The sequence below is a fragment of the Notolepis coatsorum genome (genome assembly GCF_963971535.1).
Source record: "Notolepis coatsorum genome assembly, chromosome: 12".
In the NCBI taxonomy this organism is placed as follows: domain Eukaryota; kingdom Metazoa; phylum Chordata; class Actinopteri; order Aulopiformes; family Paralepididae; genus Notolepis; species Notolepis coatsorum.
The window spans coordinates 87,359,100-87,379,635 of record NC_140176.1 but is presented as its reverse complement, the minus strand read 5'-3'; the positions used below and the strand labels follow the sequence as shown (position 1 = coordinate 87,379,635).

Genomic DNA, 20,536 nt, shown 5'->3' with positions numbered 1-20,536 from the left:
TTGCTGAATCTTGATGACTTCATAGTGACGTAGTTGGTGCTGAATCTTGATGACTTCATAGTGACGTAGTTGGTGCTGAATCTTGATGACTTCATAGTGACGTAGTTGGTGCTGAATCTTGATGACTTCATAGTGACGTAGTTGGATCACTTCTAGGGATGCACCGATCCGACTTTTTCAATCGCGATACCTGGGCTTTGGGTATCGGCTGATACCGAGTACCGATCCGATCCCATTGTTCAATTAATAAACTGTATGCCTCACTGTGTGAAAGAGACTGGGATCATTCTTTTGTGCACGGCAACATCAGGCTTGACTTAAAACATTACTTTCCTAAATTAGTGAAACAAAATGTAACAAATTAACACATAGATATAAATGTACTGAATTGTTATTTATTATTATATATATATATATATAAAAAAGATGTATCACAAAAAAATTCATAAAAGAATATATATTTAAAATCCTCTCCGATACCCCATCTAGCTATTTTAGTCATATCGGGGCCGATATCCGATATCAATATCACTTCATAGTGAAGTACTTTGTGTGCTGAAACTTGATGACTTCGTTGCCCCAGCTGGTCCACCCCGGCTGCAGACTGCGAGCGAACAGCTCCAGGCACGTGGCTCCGACTGGAACATGTGGCTTCAACACCTCTGTGAAAATGAGATGAGAAAAGACAAATATATTTAGATTTAGATTCTTCTTCTTTAGAACATGAATTCTATACCATTACCAAAACACATATTTTCAAATAGTTATATTTAGTTTTGGTTAATGTTTGTGTTGTTTGAAAGGGAGTGATCACTTCAGACATTAACATTCATGTCACCAAAAATGTGAAGAGGGAATAACAATAATAATAATAATAATAATATCTTAAATTTATATAGCGCCTTTCAGGAGACCAGCTCAGTGGCCTCGTGGGTAGAGTGTCTGCCCTGAGTTCGGGAGGCTGGGAGTTCAAGCCCCGGCAGAGTCATACCAAAGACTATTTTAAAAATGGTACCCATAGCCTCCCTGCTTGACACTCAGCATCAAGGGTTTGTTTGGGGGGGAAGTCCTTGCGACATACTAGCGTCATGTCCAAGGGGTGTACTTGTACATCAAGCTGCCTCACGCTACGGAAACAGGAGATAGGCTCCTGCCCCATGTGCCGTTACGGCTCGAGAACCATTGGTTCTCAAAGGCAAACTTTCAGGAGACCCAAGGCGCTTAACAGCTAAGGGAGGGGGAAAGGGAACAACGTAACAACAAAATATTAACAAAAGGAAAGAAAGAAAACTAAAGAAAAAAGGGGAAATCAGGCAGTCATTTACAAATTTGGTGAAAAGGTGGGTTTTGAGTTGGGATTTGAAAGAGTGCAGGGATGTAGCACTACGGATGTTTGGAGGGAGTGAGTTCCAGAGGGTGGGTGCGGCAACAGAGAAGGCTCTGGATGGTGGGTCGGTAGGCGGGGTGGGGTAACTGTAGATTGGATTATCCACGAAACCTTACTTGGTCCCAAGAAGAGGGTCTCGTGTATTATTGGGTTAGGACATTTACTGTACATTGGAGGGGGTTGAGTTAGGACATTTACAGGGGCCAGTTTTTCGAATTGCAGTCTCCCGTAGGTGCTCTTTGAGAGTGGTTTTGAAAGTGGGTAGTGATTCACATTCCTTTACAGCTGTGGGTAGGGCGTAACATTCGGCGAAGAACGCCGGGTCCGGGAATCGAACCCGGGTCGGCCGTGCCGCGACGCAGCAGTTGTATTGTTTATGGTAATAGTATTGTATTTATGTTTTGAATATTAAGGGCACACCACTCGGGGCACACCACTAGGGGCACACCACTAGGGGCACACCACTCGAGGCACACCACTCCTTAGTATAATAGGCTCTGTAATTAGAGTAATGTTATGCACCTGCTGAGAGAATTTTATTTTCCTACCGGAGCAATAGGGAAGACGCAAACTGTTCTGTTCTCAACCATAATTTTCTTTGGATAATAAACCTTACAAACTACATCAGCTGCAGCCTGGACATTCAATCTGTCAACATCCACAACTTCTTTTGTTACCAGAGTAGAAGAACATCTGAGTAGGTGCATCATGGCCCTGGCCTGGGTGCATTTATTAGGGAATGACAAGCGGCCAGTATAATGTTGATACACCAAATGACCAACACAAATTCCTTGTATGTGCAAGCTTACTTGGCAATAAAGATTGAGTTGGAAGGTGTATTTCTTCACTTTTGAAGGAGCTAGGCTAACAGTTTCCCCCTGCTTCCAGTTCTTGTGCTAAGCTAGGCTAGCATGCAACCGGATCTCTCTCTGTACTGGACGCACAGAGATGAAATTGCAACCTATCCTCTTACCTGACTGAGGAAGATGACAAATAAGTGCATTTGTCAAAATGTTGGGAGTGGTCCTTTAAACTGAGCGTCACTCAAAATGTGTGAGGGGGTGTTTAGTGGTTAAATTGGGACCACGCTTAAGAGGTTCTTGTGAATCCTTACCTGAGAGTGAGGGCTTATGGGAGTGGAGAATTGATGGAATGCTGACAATCAGACGCTGGTCCTCTACCAGGGAGCCAGACTTCCCTGAAGAGCTAAAAGAAGGAAGCCAAGGACAGATAGAGGCTTTATTCAGCCTTGTGACTAAATGTAATATACAACCAACAAAATATACCCTAACAAACTGTTCATCTTCAGTCACACTCTTGTATCCTTTAAGCCGTTAAGGCCGATCGGCCCGGTACAAGATTTATTTCACGTCACAAATGGATCAATACAGTCTGTATTAAGTGATAGGGTTAGGGTCTTTACTCTTGGCTACATTTAAAAAAGAAACGCAACATTAATTAATACGTTCTGTATTCATCTTTTTATGGCGTGATATCAATCTCGTACTGGTACCGGACCGCTCAGGCTTAAGGGGTTAAGTGTTATTAGCGAAATATGAGCTTATAAAAATGTCCATCATGAAATCGTTGTAGTCCTAAGAAAGAGGAGACCCAGGGGTTTCGATGGACAAAATTTCATAAAGCTACACTACCCAGTCTTAGCTGCAGCCACTTGACATTTATGATGTATTGGCCATAATAAGGTCATTTATAGGCCTGATATTCTTTTTTTTTTTACCCACTTTTTCTCCTTATTTTTCTATTTTTATCCCATCCCAATTTCGCCTTGCCAATTCTCCCCTCCCCTGTCTCGAACGTTGCTAGACTATGCCTCCAACTGGTCGGCTGCAGTGAGGACCAAGCCTTGCATCACGTGTCCCCTCCGGTACACGAGGAGGCAGCTGTCGCATCTTTTCACCTGTACAGCGCAATCTCTCAGTGGCGAGGAGTAACGCGTGGGAGGCTAACGCTGCCCCCGATGCTTCCTGATTCTGCTGTACAGGCGCACCAACCGACCTGTAGGAGTCGCTGTCCACAACGTCCAATCCCCACCCACCGACTTTCCCACCACCTAATACTGCCAATTGTGTTAGTATGAACGACCAGGCAAGCTGGTAGCAACGTGGAGAGCTGGGCTCGAACCCAGCATCTCCTGCGTTAGTGGCGAGCGCCTTGCCCACTGCGGCACTTAGCCGCCCATAGGCCTGATATTCTATATTCATATTTCAAATTGCATGTGTCCGGATGGGAAAATTCAGTACTGTATCTACAAAGAAACCTGTAAATCATCTGCCCTTTGTTCATTTGCTTAGATTTTAGTACACTTGATCTCAATAAGGTGCTGAATGAGCTCAGTGGAAATTCCTCACTTTTGGCCAATGTTAGAATGGTGTTATTCACTGTCAAAGATAAAAAAAATAAACTGAATAATAATAATAATTTATATTCTCCTTTGGTTCATTACAATTTACTCCGGCATAGTAACAGACACAATATTTCTGATACTGGGAATACATTCCCTGCGGTCCATAGATGTCCCCAGATACCAAGAACATACAAATGGTCCTTGTAGAAGTGGAGCAATCTTCCATTTACTTGGGTATGTACTTGTAGGCACATTTTCTGAAAATATGGCTAGGGCTTAAAAAGGAACACACCAACATTATGGGAAATGTAATTACCGTCTTCTCCAGAGTCAGACAATAAGATAAGATACTAATTTCCTCTATGTGCGTTCAGTAGAAAGCTATCTAGCTGCAAGCTAGCTTAGCTTAGCACAAATGAATGGAAGCGAACATAAAACTCTGGGAGAGGTGTTTTTGACCAAGAGCTACTGTAGGCTAGCTGGTCTGTATAATTAAACCTTTGCCTATGCTTTCCTATGCTCAAACTATGCCTTTCACACTGAACAGTGTTTTCTCTCTCCTATGAGCTCAAAATACATATAACTACCAGACTCCAGTATTCCAGATTGCAGCCTTACTTCTTCAACACAGCCAAATAAACTATAAAAGGAGGAAGGGTAATCACGTCATAACACCAGCATTCTATGCTCTGCTCGTCAGACTTTGGTGCCAGTTCTATTGAAGCATCTATTATAGGGATGCTCGATATTGGCTTTTTTACCGATACCGATATACCGATATTGTCCAACTCTTAATTTCCGATACCGATATATGCAGGGTTTCCCCCCCCAAAAAACAGAATAATTTCAGGTAATTAACATTACATATCTCTTGTTGTGGAATTAACACAACATTATGCATACTTTTGACAATAAATAAAATCTGAATTTGTTCTTACTTGCTTGCCTGGGTAAATAAAGGTTCTAGAAATGTAAAAAAAAAACGATTTAAAAAAAAAAAACAGATACAGATATTTTCCGATATCACATTTTAATGCCGATATCGGCCGATAATATCGGTAGGCCGATAATATCGGACATCCCTAATCTATTACAATTCAAAATATACTAGCTATCTAAGGAAATATACATCAACCAATATATCAAATGTTAACTAGTTAACAATGCAACAAATTGCAGATGATTCTGACACACGAGGTAATAACCTGTTTAAATGACATACAGTAAGTGAGGAGACAACTGATCCCCATTCAACTCAATGGTCAGCCAAACTGAAAGTTGCCACACTTGGCACCGACGTGCGTCCACGCGCTACACAGGGACGTGATGACCCTTCCTTCTGTTATAGTTTCCTTGAACACAGCAAACCCCTCTTCATACCTCGAGGTGTTCTCTGCACTCCCTCCATATCGTCCAATGAGCAGCACTTCATAAGGCTTCTTGTGCGGCGAGTCCAGTGGAAACACAAACTCACCAAAGCTGGTGACCTGAGAACACACACACACACACACACACACACACACACACATCACTAATAGATCAATACAGTCCGTATTAACCCTTTCACATGCCACACGACAGAAGGTTAACCTTCTGTCGTGTGGCAGTGAAAGGGTTAACCGGCTGTCGTGTGGCAGTGAAAGGGTTAACCTTCTGTGTATTGTCGCAGTGAAAGGGTTAACCGTTTTGGTAGTGCGGCAGTGAAAAGGTTAAGTGATGTTGTGTTTCTTTTTCAAATGTAGCCAAGAGTGAAGACCCTAACCCTATCAAAACAGCAGTCAAAGTGTATATTTTCAGCACTACGTTTGTTATTAGCTAAATATGAACATATAAAAATCTCTGCGCATTGCACCAGAAAACTGACGATTTAGACGCGAGGACAGGAAAGCAGTCATGAAATCGTTGTCTCTACCCAGCTCACACCGGCCACGTTCAAATGTATGCCAACATTTTTCTCCTACAAATATTGACGTGAAAATCGTGTTTATATCTCACGGGTCTGCTCAATTTCATCGCCGTTGTACATTTACTTGGGCATGTACTTTTACTTGTAATTTTCTGAAAATATGGCCAGGGCTTAAGCTGTAATTAACACAACACAAGGATGCAATGTCCCTGGAGGACATAATACCAAACTCATTAACAGTTAAACTAAATTAATGTGTACAAAACTTTAAAGGGGCACTTCACCAAAAAACAATGCTGATTTATTTAGCATATAATCATTTAGTTTGACAAATCTTTCAATATTAACTATCAAAATGAAATGAATGTGTGCAAAACTGTTTAGAGTTTTTGGATGTGTGTGAGATTGTGTGCAAAATAAATCAGCATGGTTTGGGTGTAGTGTCCCTTTAAGTACATTTTTGTTAAATACGTTTCTTTACCTTGACCCAGAGCCATTCGGCCAGTACCTCCACGCCCCAATGTGGGTACAGCTGGTCCCGGACGAAGCGCCTGTGACTGGGCCTGTTTGTGACCCAGGTGACGACTAAGCAGCGTGGAGACGCCAGCAGGGGGACCGGGAGACGCTTCAGCTGAGGGTAGGGCAGAGAACTGTACCTGGAGAACCAATTAGAAAACATTATACGGGGGGGGGGGGGGGGGGGGGGGGGGGGGGGGCGACAGTGGCTCGGGGGGTGACAGTGGCTCAGGAGGTAGAGCAGTCGTCTGGCAATCCGGAGGTTCCCGGTTCGATTCCCGCTCCTCCCGGGCAGCGTGTCGATGTGTCCTTGAGCAAGACACTTAACCCCTAATTGAATTGCTCCCGATGAGCAGGTTGGCACCTTGCATGGTTGCCTCCGCCGTCGGTGTGTGAATGTGTGAGTGAATGTGTAAAATGTGAGGAACTAATTGGTAAAGCGCTTTGGATAAAAGCGCTATATAAAAAAAACAGCCATTTACCATTATACCATCCAATCAGATTGTGGCATTTAATACAGATTGTATTTACTGAATGAGTTTCATTTTATTTGTCCACTATACTATGAGTTGCGTAAAAAGTAATTTGACAGGTGTAAACACCTTGAGTTAATGTGGTTTAGTGATGCAGATAGATTCAAATGGATTTTTGATCACAGGGTCTCTGCACTTGCAGAGAAAGCTTTGGATAAACGCATGAAAATAACATATATGTGATGTATTTTGGCCTCTGATGGTGTGCACGGTGTAGCTTAGAAACCATGGGAAGTGATTGTTATGTTCAATTGTTGTTTTTGGTGTCTTATAATCCCGTAAATGTTCATTCATTCATACAGATTGTGGTGTATTTGGTGGGCGTAGCACACACACACACACACCACATTTTAAATGCATTATTTCTTCCCTGTCTGGCTGCCCCCCCCCCCCTCACACAAGAGTAAAAAGCCTTTACAAATACAAATTAGGTAGGCCGTGTTCCTGGCTCCAAAAAGCACATCTAATGATGAATTAAAGCCCATAGATGACTTGTGTCCGTCTTCTTGTGACATCACCAAGTGCAATAATTATGAACAGTTTGTTTAGGCTCGTTAATCTGAAGACGTCTAACCCTGGCCAAAAAGGCAAGGATGTCATTTTCTCCCAGCAACGTAAATAGCACGTCAGACCGCCAAATCCATACAAAGACATCACATGTATCCTTTAACCCTTTCACTGGCACACGACAGAAGGTTAACCCTTTGCTATCACACAACCGACGGCGATCGCGGAGCTAATGATGGAGCATCGCCGTCGGTTGTGTGATAGTAAAGGGCTAACCTTCTGTATTGTCACAGTGAAAGGGTTAACCGGCTGTCGTGTGGCAGTGAAAGGGTTAAAAAGGTAGAATCTGGGGCGCCAGGGTGGCGCACCGCGTAACGCACTGCAGTGCAACACGGCCGTCCTGGGTTTGACTCCCGGACCCGGCGACCTTTGCCGCATATATCCTCCCCCCATATCTTCTCCCATCCTTCCTCTCTGCCGGGCTTGTCCAATAAACCAATACAAATCTACCAGAAAAAAAAATATATATAAAGGTAGAATCTGTAATGCAGTCAAACAGCAACCTCACGGCAAAAGAGCCCCGCTCTGTATTGCACTTTGTTTACATACAAAATGTTGGCCTGGTGTGTAGGTTGGATTTAAAGGGGTGTATAGGGTGAGGGGTTGCTATTGCTGGCCACATGTGAGGCTCTGGCGAGAGACGTCTGGACAAATTCACACCAGTATAATAAGTTGCTAAACTCTCCAACCCACACTACGTCAGACCAAAACAAATGGTCAGTGCAATACAATTTGGACTCTGAAGAAGGAATAGGGGGCATGGAAATGTTAAGTCGTTTGTACCAGACTGTTAAAATATTAAAAGTGATATTTTCTTTGGGTTAAGTCGTGGGTTAAGTCGTGGAGAGAAGTGACCCGAGGAACTGTGTTTTGACCTTTAAAGCCTTTACTTGAAGAACAAATGTGGAATATATATATATATCAATTATCATTAAGCTTTATTAAATATAAACGTTGTTGAGTTCAGCGGAAAACATAATGGTGTTAAAGTGGCCTTTCACCAAAAGAATAATGCAGATTTATTTTGCACATAATCTCACACATAAAAACTCTAAACAGTTTTGCACACATTTAATTTAGTTTGACAGTTATTCAGGGTACATTTGTGTTAACACAAATGTGTGTCGTGTTAATTACAGCTCGATGAAATGATGTAGATGAAATAGCAATATATTGGGCGGGATCCACAAATAATTGCACGGTGCTAATTGCACCCTTACTTACAATTCGTTATGAATTGAAAATGGGGGACCCTGATGTAAACAAGACGAAAGTCTTTCTCTGGTCTGCATCCCCTTAGCAATTGTGTGTATTGAGCCGTACTGTATTGTACCCATTCTGCAATCTGTTAATAAAATGTTCAATCAATCAATCAATCAATCACCTGCGCGGAAAGGAGCTGCCTGGGAAGAGCGGGAATACGCCTGGATAACAGTGTAGAGCCATATGAAATCCGCGTTCACGGAATCGCGGATGGAATCGCGGAATTAACCAATAAAAATGGAATCTTGCAGAATTTGGCCTAATCTGGACTGAAATTTCGTTTTTGGGTGGAACGCTTGGTCACACGCGACCGGGGAGGCGGGGACGCTACAGCGTGTTACACACAACACAGCGGTGCTCAAGCGTCTGGCTGCTTCAGTGTTAACATCGTCAAGAAGCAAAAAAATTCCACAATAAGCCCTCAATTCAGAGCAGAACAGTATCCTAATGACTTTTATGCCTCCGGTGATAAGGTGTTTTGCTAATTCTGTCAACGTTCCGTGGACTGGACCCGCAAAAACACTTGCGACACTATTGTGATTAAATAGCTATAACGTTAGGACATGATAGCTTCTAGCTAAATCTAGTGCACCCATCCATTTGTTTAATGCAAACGATTGTCATTATACACTGCCCTTTATAAACTAAATACACTTAAATAGCTATGTAACGTTATAGGACTATAGATGGAAATGATAGCTTCTAGAAATTCTAGCTAAATCTGGTGCACCCATCCATTTGTTTAATGCAAACGATTGTCATTATACACTGCCCTTTATAATCTAAATAAACTTAAATAGCTATGAAACGTTACAGTACATAGGACTATAGATGGAAATGATAGCTTCTTGCTAAATCTGGTGCACCCATCCATTTGTTTAATGCAAACGATTGTCATTATACACTGCCCTTTATAATCTAAATAAACTTAAATAGCTATGAAACGTTACAGTACATAGGACTATAGATGGAAATGATAGCTTCTTGCTAAATCTGGTGCACCCATCCATTTGTTTAATGCAAACGATTGTCATTATACACTGCCCTTTATAATCTAAATAAACTTAAATAGCTATGAAACGTTACAGTACATAGGACTATAGATGGAAATGATAGCTTCTTGCTAAATCTAGTGCACTCATCCATTTGTTTAATGCAAACGATTGTCATTATACACTGCCCTTTATAATCTAAATAAACTTAAATAGCTATGAAACGTTACAGTACATAGGACTATAGATGGAAATGATAGCTTCTTGCTAAATCTAGTGCACCCATCCATTTGTTTAATGCAAACGATTGTCATTATACACTGTCCTTTATAAACGAAATAAACTAAACTAAAGGTGCCTAAATTATGCATTACTATATTTCATCACAATATAATAGATATAGCTAGGTTACTGACATTGTCATTGTGATAATGTCAGTAGTAGCTAGCTGTATCTATTGTTTACACTTGAAATATGTATTTTTATTTTGTCACAATATTAATTGAAAAATATTGTGTAAAATTGAACTGTATTTCTGAGTTGCAGCACTTAAAAACATTAAATGGACTGTTATATCTTATTCAATTGTGGACATTTATTCATTCCCACTTATTAGACACTATTTCTGATGGTAAAATGAGCATAAAAAGCAAAATACAGAATTCTGAAATATTAAAACGGAAAAAATGGAATTTGGGAAAAAATTTAATGGAATTTGGAAAATAATAAAAACGGATTTCATATGGCTCTAGATAACAGCTCTACCTCCTGAGCCACTGTGGCCCCCCGGTGGTGGTATAGTATTGGTCTGTTGGTATAGTATTGTTGGTATAGTATTGGTTTGTTGGTATAGTATTGTTTTGTTGGTATAGTATTGGTGGTATAGTATTGTTGTTATAGTATTGGTTTGTTGGTATAGTATTGTTGGTATAGTATTGGTTTGTTGGTATAGTATTGGTTTGTTGGTATAGTATTGGTTTGTTGGTATTGTATTGTTGTTATAGTATTGGTTTGTTTGTATAGTATTGTTGGTATAGCATTGGTTTGTTGGTATAGTATTGGTTTGTTGGTATAGTATTGTTGGTATAGTATTGGTTTGTTGGTATAGTATTGTTGTTATAGTATTGGTTTGTTGGTATAGTATTGGTTTGTTGGTATAGTATTGTTGTTATAGTATTGGTTTGTTGGTATAGTATTGTTGTTATAGTATTGGTTTGTTGGTATAGTATTGGTTTGTTGGTATAGTATTGTTGGTATAGTATTGTTGTTATAGTATTGGTTTGTTGGTATAGTAAATTGTTGTTATAGTATTGGTTTGTTGGTATAGTATTGTTGGTATAGTATTGGTTTGTTGGTATAGTATTGGTTTGTTGGTATAGTATTGTTGTTATAGTATTGGTTTGTTGGTATAGTATTGTTGTTATAGTATTGGTTTGTTGGTATAGTATTGTTGGTATACAGTATTGTTGTTATAGTATTGGTTTGTTGGTGTATCTATCTACCAGTTTACCTGCCACTCCGTTTCAGAGACTTGTTCTCCCACGGTGGATCCAAAACTATGATGTCAAACTTCTTTCCATCTGTTTGAAAAACAAGCACCTTCATCAGACGTACAGGCTACATACAAGCACCTTCATCAGACGTACAGGCTACATACAAGCACCTACATCAGACGTACACAGACTACATACAAGCACCTACATCAGACATACAGGCTACATACAAGCACCTTCATCAGACGTACAGACTACATACAAGCACCTTCATCAGACGTACAGACTACATACAAGCACCTTCATCAGACATACAGGCTACATACAAGCACCTTCATCAGACGTACAGGCTACATACAAGCACCTTCATCAGACGTACACAGGCTACATACAAGCACCTTCATCAGACGTACAGGCTACATACAAGCACCTTCATCAGACGTACACAGGCTACATACAAGCACCTTCATCAGACGTACACAGGCTACATACAAGCACCTTCATTAGACGTACAGACTACATACAAGCACCTTCATCAGACGTACACAGGCTACATACAAGCACATTCATCAGACGTACACAGGCTACATACAAGCCCCTTCATCAGACGTACAGACTACATACAAGCACCTTCATCAGACGTACACAGGCTACATACAAGCACATTCATCAGACGTACACAGACTACATACAAGCACCGTCATCAGACGTACAGACTACATACAAGCACCTTCATCAGACGTACACAGGCTACATACAAGCACCTTCATCAGACATACACAGGCTACATACAAGCACCGTCATCAGACGTACACAGGCTACATACAAGCACCTACATACAAGCCCCTTCATCAGACATACACAGGCTACATACAAGCACCTTCATCAGACGTACACAGGCTACATACAAGCACCTTCATTAGACGTACACAGACTACATACAAGCACCTTCATCAGACGTACACAGTAGGGATGGGCTTGAGTAATCGATTACTCGCCGTTGTAACAATTACATTACCTTGGCGTGTGTGTGTGTGTGTGCGCGTGTGTAGAGTCTCGCCCAGTGCAGAGTGCACGGTTGTTCATTTGTTCTGTCCGCTTGTCATCATGCATTTATCAAGCTTCAACATTTTATTCAATATCTAAATTTGGCAATACAAGCTTAATATTCAACGTTAACACTTTGAATGCCCATCACGAGATATCTCGGGTTATCAGCCCGCCCCCTGAACGCCCATCACGAGAATTCTTGTGATTTTTTTTTATTAGCGATCTGAATTCATATTTCATCAACCGAGTCTACCGTTGGTAAACCAGCTCCACCAGGCGCTCAGATGTGAAAAAAGCACCCCCTATCGTCTCCCAGATGGTAATGCACCCTTTTGGATTGGACTCAATGAAAATGGATGAGAAAGAAAAAAAACTCCGGAATCCACATTTTACTTCTCACGCATGTGACCGGAGTCGATCAGCTTCATTCTGGACCCTCAGAGCAGCGGGGATTATGTGTTTTACAGTATACGCGTTGGATCAATAAAAGGATCGATTTTTGGAATGGCGATCAGGAATTGGAATAATCCATTTGGATACCATCTGATCTCAGGTAAGGAATCTATTTTACCAGCCTTAGGATAATCAGACCTGTTTTCACGGAGATATACGCGTTTCCCCTATATGTGATATGGCTGTTTGACTGTGCGAACGATCAGGAACTAAGAGAATCGATTTTCAGCTTGCGGCACCAGCGTGCATACGTACACATATACTATCGATAATCGAGCGTTTATTTGAAAACGATTCATAAATAGGCAGAAAAATTACAACGTTCTAGAATATTACAGTACAGGGCGTTTATCACAGATAATTTTTTCCCCCTTGAAAACGGGGGCTTTTCAAAATGCTATAAAACGGAAATTAACCGATAAAAAAACAATCCGCTTCGACAATGTTGACTGGAAAATGAGTCGTTGATAAGCGACGGGCAGATTAGACACATAGCCATAATTTAAAACATAGATTCGGCGATATTAATGCTAACATTGAAGTGGATGGTGGGCATTCAAGCACTAAATGTGCGCCCCCTGCTGGGCACTGAAAGTGTTAAAGATCAAAGTAAGCCAGTGTAAAGTAAAGTAAATATATTGAGCATACATTTGTAAAATGTGCAACCCTAGTTTCACCTATAGTGTCGTACGAGACGTATTCGTCGTGTGGCTGGATGTAACAAACCGTGCCGTCGGTACCGCGAAGTCGCGGGACGAATACACGTACCGTTACACCCCTAGTGGATACATATCTATATCTGTACATATCCCTTACCTACTCTTACTAGTTACGCTGCTGGCCAGTATGACTTACTACCATAGTCTCTTTTATACCTGTATCACTGTACATAATAATACTCTGTACATACATCTGATTAGCACCGTTACTCAGTAGTACCAATTTATACATTTTATATGACTATAGACCAGCTATCTCAAGTTGATCGGCACTTTCTCGGCCGAGCTATAGTCGCTTTTCCGCACCTGCTCCCGAACTACGCATGCGCAGATTGATGAACCTAGACTCCGTGGGCAATCTGCGTAGTTTGGGAGTAGGTGCGGAAAAGTGACTATAGCTCGGCCGAGAAAGTGCCGATCGGCTTGAGATTGGTCGCGCCGTGTTCAGGAGACTCAGGCGTATAAAAGTCTATTGGATCATGTCTCCCGCCCCCTCCCCCCCATACAGCCATACCTACTACAACCACTTAATGTCAAGGCTCTCATCCACATTCATTCATTCTCTCCCCCGGCTCTCTCCGCCATGATTTCAGAATCCCGGAAGTGTCGCGGTGGTCTATTGCACTTTATCGTTACATTTGCACTGTGGTTGGATGCCAAAACGTGATAAATGATGATAAATGTTCCACTTACACTGGACTAGAGGTTGCATCCTGGTGACATCGGAGAGCAGGAAGGCTGTGTGTGGTGGGATCACGTAATTCTCTCCCAGCAGTGGAACTTTCACGACGCAGTCTGTGCCGTTCTCCGTTATCCGTGAGAACAAGTCCAGATCAGGTGACGTGCAGCTGCTTCCACCTGCGCCGAGGGACTGAACCGGTTCCTCCGGGTCACCGTCACCGTCACCCTCTACTAAAGGGAGTTCCTTTGCCATCTCACACAGAGCGGCCAGGTTACACTCGTGGGCAGGAGAGAGATCTTCCTCCGCATCCGTCACGTCGTTCAAGTATCCACAGGAACGCGCAGCGTCCACCAGGGATTTGGTTCCCTCCAGAACGACGGACCTAATCTGTACCGTGACATCAAATCATTTAAGATAAGATAGAACTGGAGTGTGAGGGGCTGTAACACTAAAGATGGCGGCAACGACAAAGAATTGCTGCAAAATAAACATACATCTGTTTAAAAAATATATATATATATATATATTTTTTTAAATACTTATAACAATATCGATAATTAGCGATATCGAGTGATATGATATCGTTATCGTGATATCATTTTTGGCCATATCGCCCAGTCCTAATTGATCCCCTTGGGGAAATGCAGGCATCATAGCAGAATGAGGGGGGGGGGGAGATACAGGTAGTAGAAGACATACAGGTACAAGTCACAGAATTATAGTACAGTGGAGAAGTAAAAATGTAAATAGAATAAAAAGGCACTGTAAACAATATACAATATAATTAACTCTGGATATAGACAACAAGGTGCAAGATGAGGGTATGCATGCCCTCTCAGTTGTATTTTCCCTATAATAAATATAGTTACAACATATAATCTAATCATCTAAATCTAATCCAATATATAATCTAAAAAAAACGAAATGCTAAAATGCTAAATATATGCAATATATAATCTAATAATCTAAATCTAATCTAATATATAAATCTAAAACATGCTAAAAATCTAAATGCTAAATATATGATCCGATTTAAATTTAGGCCAGGGTGACCTCATGCCACAATTAAATATAATAATATGAATAAAAACATTTATAAGCATTATTTTTGCTTACCTTCTCATGGTAGGCCAGAGAATCTATTTCCCCTTGGTTTAGATCACTGCGCTTTCGTTTCCTCTTCTGAGGGAAATTAGAATGAAGGGTCAAACAAAGCACAGTGGAGAAGTGCAACAACACCCTGACTCATAAAGAACCGACGCTACATAAAGCTGATTGATTGATTGATTGATTGAAAAGTTTATTAACAGATTGCAGAATGGGTACAGTACAGCTCGATACATACAATTGTTAAGAGGATGCAGACCTGAGAAAGACTTTCGTCTTGTTTCCATCAGGGTCCCCCATTTTCAATTCATCATATGACACACATGAAATACAGATAGACAGTACTGCTACATCTATACATTTATGACATACCAGATTTTCAAATACAGTACTGTTTGTGATACTAAAAAAATCCAGAAGAAGAGTATATACATTTGACATAGAAACTGTGCATTGGGGGAGGTTGGGTAGGTGGGGTGGGGCTGTACATTGGAGGTGGGGGGGGGGGGGGGGGGGGGTTGGGTAGGGGGGGGGGACACACTGTACATTGGAATACTGACATACATTTGACATGGAAACTGTACATTGGAGGAGGTTGGGTAGGTGGGGTGGGGTTGGGTGGGGCTGTACATTGGAATACTGACAAAGCCATGCTTGGTCTTTATTGTACAACTGGGTTAGGACATTTGTAGGGGCCAGTTTTGAATTGCAGTCTCCCGTAGGTGTTCTTTGAGAGTGTTTTTGAAGGTGGGTAGTGATTTACATTCCTTTACAGCTCAACACCGCCCCCCTTCCTCCCCATCTCCCCGTGTCCTGGGCTACAACCACATAAAGAAAATGTATATTGTAGGGCTGGGCGATTCTTGCTCAAATGTGAATCACGATTTTTCTCTCTAAGAATTGAGATCACGATTCTCTCACACAATTCTTATTTTTTTCAATAAAATCATTTATTGCACTCTTTTCTTTCCCTGCCAACGACGAGTATACTCGTTATAACCCGCCAATCAAATAACGCCAACAACGAGTATACTCGTTATTGGATCGTTATTTCTTTTATTCGCTATTTACATTCATAAGGCAATGTGTCTGAGATCCGATACCTCCGCCTGGTGGTATGCGGCCGATGTTGCACTCCCTTTGTGTCTCTGTGTATGTGGCTGTGCGTCATTGAAAGTCATCCGGGGGGATTATTTCCCCCCCCCACTTGTTCTCCTTATTTTCTCCCATCCCAATTTCGAGGTGTAACCTGTGGGAGGCTCACACTTGCCATTTCCTGTCTCTGCTGTGCAGGCGTCCCCCAGCCGACCTGTAGGAGTCGCTGTCCACAACGTCCAGATTACCACCCATTGACTTCCACCCGCTAACTCTGCCAATGAGTTAGTATGACGGCCGGCCCAAGCCAGAGGCAATGCTGACACCGGGATTCGAGACCGGAGTCTCTTGCATTGGTGACGAGCGCAATCTCCGCTGCGCCACCCAGCCGCCCCGGGGTTTTCTTGTAACGTGGATCAAGATCTTCACTCGATCGCATTGAATCGTCAATCCGACGCCAGATTCATTATGCTGTGGGGGGTTATGGCGTGGGCCAAATGGACATACGATCTAGCAGATGGCAATCAAATAATTGGAATATTCTTTTTGGATTATCATCGGCCACAGGTAAGAGCAATTTAACGTCAATTTCAGCTTGATCGCCCTGATCAACGTTGTACTAACGAATACCGTTATTGACAATCAATTAGGCCTGCCACGATAACACATTTTGCTGGGCGATTAATTGCCCCCGAAAATATCGCGATAAGCGATATTATTGCGACCGGTTAGAGAATTTTTTTTTGAGAAATTTATTTCCCAAAACTTTTATTTTGAAGCCCACCGCTCCGTCTTTTCCTGTGTTTTAGACTTTTATTTTGAAGCCCACCGACCGGACCGGAAGTATTGTTGTGATTATCAGGTACTTTGGGTACCAGAAAAGTCACGTGAAACACTGCAGACCACTGATTGGTCAGAATAGAGACGCGTCTCTAGGATTTCATAATCATTATGTTTGCAGCAGGCACAAGTGCAATAAACAAAGGATACAGTCACTGTGTATTCTGCCTCATTTATTGATTAAACAAAACCGACATCAACACAATTTGCCACCGAGCGGAGAGTTTAGTCTCGTAAAAAGATCGCTGACTTGTTAAGGCTTGTTGTTAGGTTAGGTGCTAATGTTGTGCTAGCGTTTTAGCATGGCTATCGTACATAGCGTGATCAATATAACTCGCTATTGATTGTTTGTATGAGTAACGTTAATGCTAGTAGAATAGACACAACGTGAGGTAATCATCCATTTTAAACCGGTTATTACCTAATGCTAACGTTAGCAAATAGACGCGACTGGTAACGTTACAGCTTGTTAGCCTAATGCTAACGTTAACGTTAGCATAGACAGCCTAGCTAACGTTAACGCTTGTAGAATAGACACAATGAGAGGTAACGTTAGCGTTAGCAGAATAGACACAACGAGGGTCTCGTTAATGTTGTTATTGATTGATTGAAAACTGTGTTTACTCTGTTTGTATGAGTAACGTTAATGCTAGTAGAATAGACACAATGAGGGGTAACGTTAGCCCCACGGAGCTCCTGTGCTGTGCTCTGTAGTAAAGCCAGCGGCCCGCCTCCCAACACGGACAGTGACTGACAAGGGGCACTGGGTCCGCCTCATTAAAACAAACGCGCAAATAGCAATTAATCGCGCCCGTCAAAATCATTGCATTCATTTTAATTATCGCGGCAATTAATCGATTTATTGCTTATCGCGGCAGGCCTACAATCAATTAATCATAAACGACCCCCCCCCCTTTCATGCATGCATGATGGAACATAATATACCGATCATATGCATTTGAATTTTTAATTGGGACAAAATGCTAATGATTAAGCATAATATGCGTCGCAGGCTATTACTAGCCTTCCAGGAATTACCCCAGACCACTCTAAAACCATACTTATATTCACCACGGTATAAAACGAGAATGTATGGATGGAATTTGTTTTCCTTTTTCACATCTTGAACGATAGATACTCGATGTCAAATGGGCCATAGTATTGCATATATAGCGATAATATTTAAATAGTTATAGCCCTGCAAACAAGGTGAGCGACTCCCACCGTTTACAGCGATGGCGGTAGCTACTATAGGATGAGGCTAATGCATGGCGTCCAATGAGTTAAACAGACAACATAACATATCAAAGTGCTTGACTTAAACATAACATATATGAAAGTGCTTGACTTAAACTGAAGTCTCTTGTAACATACAAAATAACTCAAGTCAGAATCGTCATCATTTAAAAAAGGGTCTTGCTGAGTTTGTTATTTGAACCGAAGAGATTGGACTCTGTTTTGCCCAGGTGTAATGATAGTTTGTTATCAGCGAGCCAGGTGGAGATTTTGCCGAGTTCCGAGCTGAGGGTTTTTTCAACCTGTAACTTGTTCTTGTCAGAGACCAGCAGGGCTGAGTTGTCCGCAAACAGGAACAAGTTGCAGTCACAAGCTGACGACATGTCATTTGCATAAATTAGGAACAGTAGCAGTCTTAGTATGCTTCCTTGTGGAACACCACAGCTCACTGTGAGGGGGGGGGGGGGGTAGGGTACCGTTTACCTCCACCATCTGTTCTCTCCCCTCCAGGTAGGATTGCATCCAGCTCACTGATAGACTTATCAAAACCAATTGCTTTTAGCTTGTTGATGAGGATGAATGAATGAATGAATGAAAACTTTATTTAACAGATTGCAGAATGGGTACAATACAGTACGGCTCAATACACACAATTGTTAAGGGGATGCAGACCAGAGAAAGTTTGTCTTGTTTACATCAGGGTTGTACTGGCTTGCAGCTAGCAATGGGTCGTATGGTATTACCTTTGATGGTTTACCAATCGTGTTAGTCGTGGTGTTGGTCTTTGGCATGTCGTCCACGGCTCCTCCGCCCACATCGTGTGCAGAAAAGTGACTCTTTAAAACCCGAAAACACTGTCGTTTGAAACAATATTGACGATATACTTTTTGGTCTTCTTTCCATCCGACGCATGTTGAATGACCCTGATCAATGAGTGAGCACGCGTCCAAAACCCACCCGACCTCGTTCTTAAACACGACAGACATTGTAATTGTAACGTCAATAGATTGAAGGTCTGATCTATGTTGACTATACCCCCATGTTGTGAAGGAGGACGTAAACAAACCGGCTCCGTCTAGCGCGCTGCCATATTTTTTTTATTCTTCTTCTTTTGGCTTCCCGGCAGTCTAGACGCCCGTCGGCGTATTGCTGCCTCACACTGTTTGTATTAGGTACTGCACAATACTGTGGCCTACACTCCATGACAACTTTCACCACTGCCCTTTGCTGTTCCTCAGACCAGACCTCAGGACTCTTCAGTGAGATGCAAGGAGGCATCCCTGCATCCAGTGCTGCAGTGAACAGCACACTCCTCTTCGTATTTGGCACATTCAATAATCACATGTTGCACTGTTTCTTCTGCCCCACATTCACACAGTACATTGATTTTCATGCTTCCCAGTGCGAGCCAGTCCCCCTGCTAGTCCACAGTGTCCAAACCTCAACCTTGTCATTATCACCTGTTCTCTTCTGTTGTTCCCCAGAGTTACCGTCACTGTTTGACCACGACCAGTGTTACCAGATTTGACTGAGACCAAATAGCCCAATCAGAGCCCTGAGCCCGCTCAATCATCACAAAAGTAGCCCCATTTTTTAACTGCCGTTTATTATTAGAGGGTCTCTCTGTCCGTCCGGTGTATGTATGTAATAATAATAATGTTTTTTTTGTCTCAAGGTTGGCAAGTAGGTTGATATTTTGTTAAAATAAAACACACGCACACACACGCACACACACACACACACACACACACACACACACACACACACACACACACACACACACACACACACACACACACACACACAGTTATGTCCATTACCACTACAATCCACTAGGTGGGAGGTTAACGCCACACAGACGCACACAGATGTTACCATTAGTCCAGTGGATATGCGGGGAAAAAGTGCGGTTTATGATAAAAACATGCAACTTTTCTACCCATCGCTACAGTAGATGTCATTGACTTTTATATTGATTTCGTCACAGAGGTTATGATCTGGATAGCTGTGTACAGAATTTATTTATATAGTGGGCCTAGAATATTTTTCTCCCATCCCAATTTCGTATTTCCAATTCTCCCCTCCCCTGTCTTGAACGTTGCTAGACTATGCCTCCCACTGGTCAGCTGTAGTGAGGATAGAAGCCTTGATTCACGTGTCCCCTCCGGTACACGAGGAGGCAGTCGTCGCATCTTTTCACCGCAGCAGCTCGAACTCTCAGTGGCGAGGAGTAACGCGTGGGAGGCTCACGCTGCCCCCGCTACTTCCTGTTTCCGCCGTACCGGCGTCACCCAACCGACCTGTAGGAGTCGCTGTCCACAATGTCCAATCC

General features: G+C 42.1%; 1 protein-coding gene across 2 annotated transcripts; it reads right to left on the bottom strand.

The window, feature by feature from the left end:
• Positions 1–440: 440 nt before the first annotated feature.
• mettl4 (methyltransferase 4, N6-adenosine) lies at positions 441–19,260 on the bottom strand. Of its 2 annotated transcripts, none has more exons than XM_084326231.1 (8): positions 18,948–19,260; positions 15,043–15,108; positions 13,938–14,313; positions 11,040–11,109; positions 6,140–6,314; positions 5,133–5,239; positions 2,502–2,593; positions 441–662 (listed from the first exon to the last, which is right to left on the bottom strand). In XM_084326231.1, the coding sequence occupies exons 1-8, from the start codon at positions 19,188–19,190 to the stop codon at positions 529–531; spliced, it is 1,263 nt and encodes a 420-aa protein (XP_084182357.1). In that variant the 5' UTR covers positions 19,191–19,260; the 3' UTR covers positions 441–528. The 2 variants fall into 2 exon arrangements, with proteins under 2 accessions (XP_084182357.1, XP_084182358.1); XM_084326232.1 differs by having other exon boundaries at positions 15,043–15,105.
• Between the last annotated feature and the right edge of the window lie 1,276 nt (positions 19,261–20,536).

Coding starts and splice junctions, on each gene's coding strand:
- mettl4 (XM_084326231.1), bottom strand. CDS start 19,190: ATGTCTGTCGTGTTTAAGAACGAGGTCGGGTGGGTTTTGGACGCGTGC. Junction 5,240..6,139: donor CCGAATGGCTCTGGGTCAAG/GTAAAGAAACGT, acceptor GTGTGTTCTCAG/GTCACCAGCTTTGGTGAGTT. Junction 2,594..5,132: donor AGTGCAGAGAACACCTCGAG/GTATGAAGAGGG, acceptor TCCTTCTTTTAG/CTCTTCAGGGAAGTCTGGCT.